The 12,069-nt window shown below is 42.4% G+C and overlaps 1 protein-coding gene across 5 annotated transcripts in view; it reads left to right on the top strand.

Annotated features, from left to right (window-relative positions):
• STRBP (spermatid perinuclear RNA binding protein) overlaps positions 1 to 12,069 on the top strand; it is a 140,436-nt gene that overhangs the window by 63,357 nt on the left and 65,010 nt on the right. For all 5 annotated transcript variants that reach the window (XM_073639752.1, XM_073639748.1, XM_073639749.1 and 2 more), the window contains one exon: positions 5,303 to 5,517. In XM_073639752.1, coding sequence (XP_073495853.1) covers positions 5,303 to 5,517 — 215 coding nt within the window. The remainder of the gene's footprint in view (positions 1 to 5,302; positions 5,518 to 12,069) is intronic.

Genomic DNA, 12,069 nt, shown 5'->3' with positions numbered 1-12,069 from the left:
GGTGATGATATGTTAAATGTTGCGCTTTATTTTTTTATGATTATGTCCACGTGTTATGTTGAATGTATACCTCTAAGGTTGATGTATGTAATTTTATTTTTGCTTTTGCTTTTGTTGTAAAAAATTTTTAAAAAAATGATAAAGAATATGGATTAAAAAAACATATTCATGAGCTCTTTATAACCCCGCTCGCACCACTGATTGGCAGCATTCTGCCTATGCACAGTGTACACAGAAAGCTGCCAATCAGTGGTGTGGGCGGGGTTATACACAGCTCAGCATTCAGAGAACTGCTGCAGATAAAAGTGATTTTATAAAATCTGCACCATGCAGCCCAGTAAGTGACACATTGCTGGAATCAGGGTCTCTGCCCCTACATCATGCAGCTCTCAGATGGAGGTAGCAAATGCCTGGTGACAGATTCCCTTTAAGATCCCAATGTTCGCTTGTACAAATAATTTATACAAAGTTTTTTGAAACGGCATTAACCATTTAAAGCATGAGTTCAGACAAGGCGGAAAAGTCTGTAGCATTATGGGTATGTTGTGGATAGGAAAAACCCACAGCATGCTGTCAGATCTAAAGCCTGTAAAAACAGTGCCCAGTCTTGGCCTAAAATCTGCAAGAAAAAACCTACTAAACAGTGGCTCAAAAATTTGGAATTTGATTACATTTTTCTTCAAAAATTCTACTTCTCGTCCTTGGGAGGCTGTGAGCATTTCTCTGCGCGGTGGGAACATGCGTGTGCTGCTCGGTGCACGCAGGATTGCACTTGTCATTGGAGAAGGACGCGCTGCTTTATGTGATGAGATGGAGCCTTGTTTGCTGGTTACACACCGCAGCCTCTTCTTTCCCTGACAGGTCTGTACAGAGAGGGCCGCGCAGTAACGGTGCGTGCATGACCTTGGCGTGGAGGACGGGATATCTGTGCTCATAGACCCCGCTCAGCACTGCAGTGTGACCTCCGCGGTGTAATACCATTGTCTGTGCACATTGCACATTCATGCACTTACTGGTAAATGACATTTAGTGGGGAACCAAGATGCAGCAATTACCATTTGGGTTAAACTCCGCTGCAAAACGTGATTTTCCAATTGTTTGCTCTATGGTCCCCAGGATTTATCAGCCCCATTGTAAACCAACGACATTAAATCTTATTATTTCACTTGATGCTGGAAGCCGGAGAGATGAATTATTGAGCAGCGCGAAAGGAGAATTTAACAAAGACTGTTTTCTGATTGAATGTCACTCGCAGGCGGCGCCATGTTCAAGGTGACTTTGAAAGATTGCTGCAACCTGATGTGCTGGGTTGGATTTTTTTTTTCTATTTTTATTCTTTGTCCTACCCTTTAGGGGTTAATAAGGTCTCTGAGGTGGTCTTCCGGCTGTTATTGGGGAGATATGGTCACCTTGCTGTGCGATCGACAATTTCTAGGGAACGGTATAACCATTACTGACCCCCTTCTAAGCCCCGTCGTTCCGGCTCTTCAGCTCAGCTGGCCGCAGCCAGTATAGCATTGCAGTCCATCAGTCACTTGAAAGCTGCAGCCAGTTACTGGCCTCAGTGGTCCGCTTAGCCCTTTGATTTGCTGCGGTGGTCTGGTGCCTGCTGCACTCCCGACACCAATGGGGATTACCTGAAGCTGTGCCCAAAATAAACAGGCCATTTTGGCCTTAAAGGGGTAGAAAATTTGGGATTTTTGGACATCACTAGGGTTTTCCCATAGAAGTCAACGGTGACTTGGCCACGCACTTTCCATTGACATCTATGGGGAGCTGTATATTCCATGGAGGCCGGTCATTACTCCCAGATTGCCGATAGGGACCTTTTTCTGGCTTCAGTTTCCGGTGGGTGATTGGACAGAGGCTAAGGGGGCATACCGTTATTGCACGGAGGGTCTCTGCCGTGTACTTTTCCCCCTGCATCCAGTGGTAGTTCTCATTATATCCATCCGACCTGCACAGTTGCTGACCCTCCATAGTCAATCAACTGTAGCCAGAATTTCTCCGTACAGCAGCAATTCCCCAAATCGTTGGGCAGGGGCCAATTTTTGACACCCGGCATATCTGTAAGTGTGCAAAATGAAGGAAAGCAAACAGCATGAAGATCCATGCTCCTGCATAGCCATTGATAAGGTTACTGAGTACGGGGGGTATGGTTTGGTAGCACACGCGTGAGGCTCAGACGGCAGCCGCTCTTCATTTTGCAGGAATTATGCAAAGTGTATGAAAATTGCGCTGGCACTTCAGAAACACATTTAAAAGGTAGAACAAATATTTGCATGCGTTCTACTCTACGACATTCTGGGAAAACCTATCCAGAATCCTAATAACACATTCATCACAACTCCTCCAAACGTTCGTCCGGCACAGAAACACGGTGCAAAGCGAGAATCTGCATCTGGAAGCCGTCCTGAATACATAGCAGCACTCCAATCCTCCGCAGCCTTCCCCGGGTGAATAGCATTAGACCTTTCTCACACGCTCCTGCAGTTACATCTGCTGAGTCTTTCTGCAGCGTTAAATAAAATATAGGCCTCAGCCGGGACCGGCGAACGGCGAAGAATAGGAGCAGGAAGAACGTCTCTAATGTCATTGTTTTCACCCCCCTAGGTGAGATTTCTTTTCATGGCACGGAGGGGAGTAGCTGGCCCGGTTTACAATGTAATGCCATCTGCACTTAAAGGAGAAGAATGGCAAAGCGATATGGTAAAGGAGTAAAGCAAAGTCTGAACTGGCCTTAATATAGATGCATTTATTAGTTAATGCTCTGAGGCTGAGACAGCGAGCGGTGCCAGCAGAAAGAGTCTCTTGCGCTGTCCGACCTCCTCTCATTCATCCCTTTGTTCTGCTCTGTGCGGTGGCCGGCCCTAAGCTCACACCAGTTTATAGCCGGAGTGGTATTTTATTAAAGTGCGCTGCAGTGGAAGAATGGAAAATGTCTATCTCGTACACAGACGTTCTAACGTTCCTACTAAATCACATCTTGTAACAGAGTTGTAGCAAGGTGCACAGTGTTTATTTTCTACTTCATCGGTTATTGGCAAAGAATACATTGTTTTTTTGTTTCGTTTTTTTTCTTCATTTTATATATGTGGGTGATGGGGAACCATTCTCAGAACCTTTGAGCTTAGTGATTGGCTGCAGTGGTAATGTGCGCTGTAATCAAGACAAATCCACAAAGATGGCAACGCTGGACCAGTTCAGTTCAATAGAGTAAAGAAAGTTAGAACGGGTGAAATAAGTATTGAACAACTCGCTTACTGAAATGTATTTAATACTTCGTACCAAAGCCTTTGTTGGTGATGAATCTTCAAGACTCCTCCTGTATGGAGAAACTAGTCGCAGGCATTGCTCAGGTGTGATTTTGTCCCAGTCTTCCACACAAACACTCTTTACTCCCTGAAGCTCCCGTGGGCTTCTTCTATGAACTCTGAGCTTTAGTTCCTTCCATACATTTTCTATTGGATTCAGGTCATGTGATCGGCTCGGCCGTCCTAGCAACTTTATTTTCTTTCTCTGAAACCAGTTGAGAGGTTCCTTGGCTGTGTGTTTGGGATCATTGTCTTGCTGAAATGTCCACGCTCATTTCATCTCCATCATCCTGGTAGATGACAGCAGATTTTTATCAAGAATGTCCCAGTGCATTCGTCCATTCATCCTTCCTTCGATCATATGAAGTTTGATAGTGCCGTATGCTGAAAAACATCCCCACACCATGATGTTCCCACCTACAAATTTCCCTGTTGGTATGGTGTTTTGGGGGTGCAGTGCCTTTTGGCATCCAAACATGGTGTGTATTATGGCATCCAAAAAGTTCAATTTTGGACTCCTCTGACCAGACTATATTCTCCCCGTATTTCACAGGCGTGTCTAAATCTCGTTAACCAAACTGTAAACGCGCTTGAACATGCTTTATGTTCAGCAATGGAGTCTTGTGTGGTGAGCATGCATACACGCCATGGATGTGGAGTGCATTACTTATAGTTTTCTTTGAAACAATTGTATCTGCTGATTCCAGGTCTTCTGATAATTATTTTCACTCCTCTGTCTGAAATCTTGTGGGGAGCACCTGGCCGTGGCTTTTTTTATGATTAAATTATTTTCTTTCCACTTCCAGATTATGGCCCCAGCAGTGCTCACTGGAACCTTCAGTAGCTTATAAATTCTTCTGTAACCAATATTATCAGTATGTTTTGCAACAATAAGGTTGTGAAGGTCTTGAGACAGCTCACTGCTTTTACCCATCATGAGATGTTTCTTATGTGGCACCTTGGTACTCAGACGCCTTTTACAGGCCACTAGTTGAAGCAGCTGATATTTCTCACTAAGTGGCAGGATTGCTTTCTAATAATTGATAGATTTCAGCTGGTGTCAGGACTTTTCAGGGCTTTTTTTGCACCTCTCTTTGTGTTCAATACATTTTCCCTGTGTCATTTCTCATTATTACACATAACTTAATTTATGGACATCTATGGTGATTTCTTTGCCTGTGTGGATTGGATGGGTTGTTACGGACATCTGGTGAGAATTTTATCTCAGTAGCACTTTTAGAAATATAAAGGTAATATATTTTTTTTAGAAAATACTTATTTCATCCGCTTTATTTCCGGAAGATCCCTTTAAGACTAAGTTCCCATAATGAATATTTTTTATTTTTTGATGTTTATGGTCGTACAGTCTCAGCACATTGGATCGGATGTATAGAGATCTGATGCCCACTGTGCTTTTTTCTATGCAGCGTAAACTGACCTGCGGAACTGTTTCGAAACCGTCCTTTCACTAGATTTTTTTTGAGTGCCCCCTCCATTGATTCTGGAACAGTTTTTCTTTTACTTCTGTGCCCCTCCGTTCCAAAGTTATGACTTCCAGTAATAATGGTGCATAATTTCCCATTAATAGCTAGGTGTGTACTGCAGAACTTCTCTGTGGGCGTTTGCTAGTTCTCCTCTGATGCTGACCAATCAAAACATGGCCACACCCCCACGGAAGTTCTGTGGCTCACTCCCAGTTTGTTGAAGGGAGACTTTGCCATTATTACTGGGGGTATAACTTTAGAACGGAGGGGCATAGAAGAAAAAGAAAAACTGTTCCAGAATCAGTGGAGCAGTGGCAATTGGAGGAGGTACTTAGTTTAAATTAAAATATCCAGTGAAAAGTCCCCTTTAAATTAATGTACTTGGTAGGTGTCTCTACACACAGGTGTTTCTCTTCACTATAGTGGTGGAATGTATAGATTATGTTCGATTGTTATCAGAGATGATGAATTATTATTTATAATCTTTTTTTCATTCCTTTTCAGAGATCCATTCGATCATTTGCTAATGATGATCGCCATGTTATGGCGAAACACTCTACCATATACCCATCTCCAGAAGAGTTGGAGGCTGTCCAGAACATGGTATCGACAGTGGAGTGTGCCCTAAAGCACGTCTCCGATTGGATGGATGAGCGCACTAAATGTTCGACAGACAACGACCTGCAAAGTAAATCTGAGGAAAAGGAAGAAAATGCCGTGTAAGTAGGGACTGCACTTATCTCACATGTGCAGAAAAAATGATGGGATTTTACGTTAAAAAAAAAAATCAATTGAGAGTGTTTTCAGTTTATTCCTACATTTCCAGTAGGAATAAAAGAGGAACGTTACAATACAGAATTATAATAAAACTACTACTAAACAATACAAATACAAAGTACAGATATTTACAGACTGGAGATTAAAAAACATAGTGGTTCAAGAGTAGTTTTTGCTTTAATGTCTTACCAGCTTTGATATTTTTATGGTGTTGTCCTTTTAGGTGTCATTGTAATATTTGGGACCCCACCTATTGGGGTGAGCACTTAGGATTTGTGCTGTACACCTTAAATGTATCAGTAATGTGCATGCTTGACCACTGCTCCACTCAGCCCTTTGGTTGTGTGACTGGGGGGGGGGGGTGGTCTCGGACCCCACTGATCTATCCAAGTAGATAGGTAATAAATCTTTTGTTGTTTTTTTTTGTCGGAATATCCCTTTTTGTAACTTAAATTGGAAAACCTCTTTAAAAGTGATTCCTTGACCAGTTTTTTTTTTCTGGCCTATCTAAGAATAGCATGATGAAGGGGCAGAGACCTCAATTCCAGCAATGTATCACTTACTGGTCTGCTTGCTGTAGTTTTGATAAAACACTACTTTATCTGCTGCGGATCTGCTAGGCTTAGTCCAGGAGATAAAATAGTGATATTATCAGAACTACAATAAACCCAGCACTGGAATCAGGAGTCTCTGCCCCTATATTATGTCTCCCTCAGATCTGGAAGCCTAAAACTTAGGGACAAATTCCCTTTGAAAGTTGCTGCACACTTTGCTCAATGCCAGAAAATCCTGAATTTGCTTTTGTTTCATGAATTGGAAACTGGGTGAAATTTCAGATTAGTTGAGAGGAAGCGGCTCAGTGAGTAAGTGCACCAATAATTTGAATAATTTGCATGGGGTTATGTATATTTCACTTTTTTGCTTTGCATCTCTCCTAGTTTTCTAACTTGTTCATTTTTGCATTTGGGCTTTTTTTTTTTTTTTGTAAAAAGGTCTAAAGCAAACAATGCATCACATTTCTGTCTCCCATTATACTGATAGCCTCTCTGCCACCATTGTTTCATTATGCAATATTCTTAGTATTTAATTTCCTTTGTGGTTTTGTTTTATGGCCATGAGAGAGCCCAGTATAGACATCGTCCTCTTACACCCCGCGTCAGTGCCGGGTAGAGATGAAATATTTGCGACTTCACAGCGCTGAGCGGTCAGCCGGGGCGGCAGAACTTCTGTGTACACGGCTATCATGGAGCTCCGTGTATTGGCTGTCTGGTGCAGCTAGGCATGAAATATGTCCGGTCGCACTGTTGATCCTGGGAGTTGAGTGCTTTTCTCCTGCACATTTACACAGTGCACCCGGGTGCAGTAGAGATTACACTTAGTTCTTGCTTCTTCTTTGCTAGTAGACACTTTTTCAGAGCTTTGATAGGATGATTTTGCTATAAAATGTCTGTAAAAATAAATGTAGTGTCACTTATGGCTGCTGGCGGCATGGTATGTTCCCCTATATATACTCTCCTCAACATTGAAATTGTAACACCAAGATGGAAAAGTTGTGGAATAATGGAAATCACAGGATGGATAGACATGTTACAGATCTGCAAGTGATAGAAAAAAATGGAAAAAAAACATTTTCAAAACGTTTCAATTTTTTTCAGTCTGGTGCAGGAGCAGGAGAAATATCCGCACTTACAGGCGATGGCAGCTATCAATGAGCTTATTAATGGTCGTCTGAGGGATATTCTGCTGCTCTGAATGCTCTTGAGCAGATCATCAAGATCCACTGCTGGCAGCTTCCCTTTGCAATTGCCGACCAATGTCGTCCCAGATGTGCTCGATGGGAGACAAGTCCGGAGACGCTACAGGCCATAGTAGCATGCTTAGGCTGCTCACAGTAGGATGAGAAAAATGCAGCGCTTGATGTTGTCGTGTTGAAAAACAGCTCCTGGGACACTTTTTAAAAATGTCCGCACCACCATATCACTGTTATGCTGAGCTGTTAGTGTACCTGGAATGAAGACTACAGGGGTCCGGCTACCATACATTATGCCACCACCCTCCATAAACCCAGGAGTAGGACCGGTGTGAGGTTCACTCTGGAAGGCCTCTTCATGGCGTTGCCCATGTGGTCTCCAGACCAATCTCCGTCTGTCATTGTGTACAAGTCAAAAGTGGGACTGGTCGCTGAAGAGAATAGACCTCCATTCAGCCTCCTTTACCGTTTGATGGTTCGTGTAGATGCCTTAGACTTGGTATACAGTATGCTTGCAGCATAGAATGGATCCATTCAGGAGCTGTTTTGCGCCAGGCCGCATGTTACATGTTGGCCTAAATGTGCTCGCATAGTTTGTCCCTAGACTTGTCTCCCATCGAGCACATCTGGGACGTCATTGTTGGGCAATTGCCATTTTAACTGCCAGCAGTGGATCTTGATGATTTGCCCAAGTGCATTCAGCGCAGCAGAACCTTCCTCAGACGACCATTAATAATCAGCCAAGATGTAGAAGTGCGGGGATTTCTGCACGTGGTGCTAATACTTAGTACTGATTTAAATCGAGATGTTTCGAAAGTTTTCTTGCCATTTTTTCCATCATTTGCACGTCTATCCATCCGGTGATTTCCAGAATTCCGCGACTTTTCCTTCTTGGAGTGTGTCACATTAAGCTTTAATATACTGATGGTCGGATACCTGTATCATCATTTTCGTATTTAGTATTTTTAGGGGGCTTAGAAAACTCAATCGTGCTGCACCGATATCAATGTCAGATTCTCAAGGACTACCAACATTTTTGGATAAGAGCCACATGTTCCAGATTCCACTTTGGAAAAGTTGTTTGGGAACCTAAGGAGTTGATAATCAATCCCTTAATCTCTTCCCAGGTCAAGTGTAATGGACCTTCTGGAGTTGGTTGCTCCTAAGAAATAGAGACTTAACTGTCCTTATACAGTGGAAAATGAGGAGTTACATCCCTTATCACTGGGACATGTCCAAAATAGATCTGATTACGAGGCTGTTTTGAGGTCTTGGAACAGTTTTAACTCTGTATATATGAGTGGTGCGTTATATTTATATTATAGAAATACCAGATAATAAATATATATATAATATAAGTTGTTTCTGTGCTTTTTTTTACTATTATTTTCAATGAGAAAGAACATGATTGGAAACCCATTAGTTTTCATATGAAAATCTTCAAAGCCTACAATATCCAGATATTAATAGTTCAGTTTCTTCCAATGTAAGTCACTTACCGCCCATCCGTCACTAGATTTTGCAGTAGAACCGTCGTGACTCTCGGCTCGGCATTTACTGCCGCCTACATTTACACAATTGTGCGATAAGATGATTTTCTTTTCGAGGCCCATAATGTATTCCAGATACACTATTCAATGGCTGTCATGAAGATACAAGGATGCGGCAGCAATCTTTCACTTATAACACCTTCATTGTGATTCCTGACTAAAGGGATAAATATTTTTCTATCTTGACTTGAACGTTCCTGGAAAAATAGTTAGTCTTGACTGGAGTGGAGATGCACATTCTAGCCCCTTCTCCTTTCATCGTCTATGGGACTGCCGGAGAATGCCGAGCACAGCGCTCCGCTGTTTCCTGCAGCCCCATAGACTATGAGTAGAGTGGATGTCGAGCATACGCATCTTAGCTCCATTTTTGAGGGGTTTCAGAACCCCATTTCAAGGATTAGTGGGAGTCTCAGAAGCTAAATCCCAGTGATCATTGAGAAATAGGGGGATAACTTGCCATTTTGGGAATAACTCTTTAAAACCCTTGCAAGTAACAGGGCCATTGTTTTACTTTACCTATTTTAGCCTATTTGGAAAATCTTTAAAGAAGACCTATCGCCTCCTGGAAAACTTTAAAAGGAGACTAAAATATTCCATTTTTCTAAAATATTTATAATTACGTGGGAAAAAAAAAATCCCATCTAATTTAGTGATAAAAGTTCTGGCCCTTTAAGAAAGAGAAGTCAAAGTCTGTCTCTCCATTGTATCACAATTTTGACAGCTTTGTGAGACTTCCTGCTTTTTAGATGGAAGATGCCACTAATTTAGGAGGAAACTGGGAGTGTGCAGCATGTAAGTACAGCGCAGATCTGTGCTGTTGATGACTTCGTTTTGGGTGTAGTAGTGTAAGATGTATTCTTGTGTATTATGGAGCAGCGGGGGGGAAAGGTGGAGGCTAGAAGCTGCCACAACAAAGGTGAAACCTGTCACCTCTTATTTTCAGTACTTTGTGGCTGTATGTAGAGACTCAGATTAACCCTTTACATCCAGCTGGAAACATCTTGCATATTAACCCTTTACAATCAGCTCCTTTAGCTGGGCTGCATAATACAAGAGGACCTATTATTACATCCCCTGATTTGCGTTTTGCAGATTAGCTACCCATCGGAGTGCATTGATGTTTTTTTTTTTTTGCCATGTTTGTCATTATGTTTTGCTGAATTTATGAGGGAAAAATAGCTGAATAGATTCTAGCATTATATGCTATGGACCAACATTGTGACACAACAGCAAAATAGGCCAAATCCTGCCAGATCGGAGGACAAGGCTACAGTTTGCCATTCAGATGCTGTAATGAATCATCCCCCCACCATCCACAGTTACCTGATTTTTGCACTCACGAGTAAAATGAAAGTTAAACCTGCATCCTTGTAATATTCAGAGAAATCCTTCGATTTATTAATGATATGTATTTGAGAAAAGACTTAAGAGTTCCATCTACGGTCACTTTTTATGATTTTCTCAAACATAAACAGCATTGATAAGTTTGCCCCAACTTATGTCAAATTGCTCCAAAAAGTAGCACAAAGTGGTAAGCCAACCGATTGGTGTGGCGTGAAGATGGGCCAGATTTATCATCCAACATCAAGCCACTGTGTTGATCTTGACGCATTTTTAGCCTTTTTGTTCTAATATTGGATACGATTCGTAAATCTTCCAAATGTGTCTTCCATATCTAGTCTTACTTTGGATTAGGCCACTTTCACATGTCCGGCATTCACGGTCCAAGTATGACCTGCGATGTCCCGACACGACTTGTCTCCTGACCCAAACTCCACCGCCTCATGGACATATATAAGGCTTTGGAATTCAGGTCAGGAGACCCCCGGACAGTTTGGACATTGCAGCCGATACTCGGACCCTAAAGGTCGGATATGTGAATCCTGTCTTGTAATATTGTCTCTTTTTTTCTCTTGATTTCTGAGTTGCCGATTTGTCCTTTTTGAACTTTAAAGCAAGGATGTCAAACTCAAATACACAGAGGGACAAAATGAAAAACTTGGGCAAAGTCTCGGGCTAACCTTGATATTTATTTAAAAAAAAGTCTACAATTGAGGACGTTTTTTCCTCATCATCAAATATAACAATGAACCATGAACAAAGTACATTTAAATGAAAAGATCTTAAAAATCAGATCACATGACCAGAGCATTGGGTGTTTTGTTTGCGGGCAAGGGCATACATAGAAACCATGGGTTCCCATAGCAGAATCTCTAATTGGGCAACTCCCCCCACCCCTCCAGAAGAAAACAAAAAAAAATAATATTCGGTGGGAGTCACAGAAGAGCAAATCTCACAACTTTTCAGCACTTACAAAGTAATTTTCCACCTATTGAAACACCTAGATTGACCATTGCCCCATAAAGTATGATGCCAACAAAAGTGCCCCCCAAACACATCATGATACCCTCCACAGTACCCTCCACACACATGGTGTGATGACCCTACTGTACCCCTGTCCCTCCCACCCAGCAAAGTATGATGCCCCAACTGTGATTCCTACACAGCCCTCCACACAGTATAATGGCCCCACATAGTCTTCCATGCAGAATAATGGGCCCCACATAGTCCTCCATATAGTATAATGACCCCACATAGTCCTCCATGTGGAATAATAGCCCCACATAGTCCTCCATGCAGAATAATGGGCCCCACATAGTCCTCCATGCAGAATAATGGGCCCACATAGTCCTCCATGCAGAATAATGGGCCCACTTAGTCCTCCATACAGTATAATGGGCCCCACATAGTCCTCCATACAGAATAATTGGCCCCACATAGTCCTCCATACAGAATAATTGGCCCCACATAGTCCTCCATACGGAATAATGACCCCACATAATCCTCCATACAGAATAATTGGCCCCGCATAGTATTCCATACAGTATAATAGGCCCCACGTAGTCCTCCATACAGTATAATGGGCCCCACGTAGTCCTCCATACAGTATAATAGGCCCCACATAGTCCTCCATGTAGAATAATGGGCCCCACATAGTCCTCCATGTAGAATAATGGGCCCCACATAGTCCTCCATGTAGAATAATGGGCCCCACATAGTCCTCCATACAGTATAATGGCCCCACATAGTCTTCCATGCAGAATAATGGGCCCCACATAGTCCTCCATATAGTATAATGACCCCACATAGTCCTCCATGTGGAATAATAGCCCCACATAGTCCTCCATGCAGAA

This window comes from Phyllobates terribilis, unplaced genomic scaffold, assembly GCF_046119375.1.
Source record: "Phyllobates terribilis strain yellow unplaced genomic scaffold, ASM4611937v1 Scaffold_7__3_contigs__length_470593459, whole genome shotgun sequence".
Classification (NCBI taxonomy): Eukaryota; Metazoa; Chordata; class Amphibia; order Anura; family Dendrobatidae; genus Phyllobates; species Phyllobates terribilis.
The sequence above is the reverse complement of the archived record's forward strand: the minus strand, read 5'-3'. Positions and strand labels throughout refer to the sequence as shown.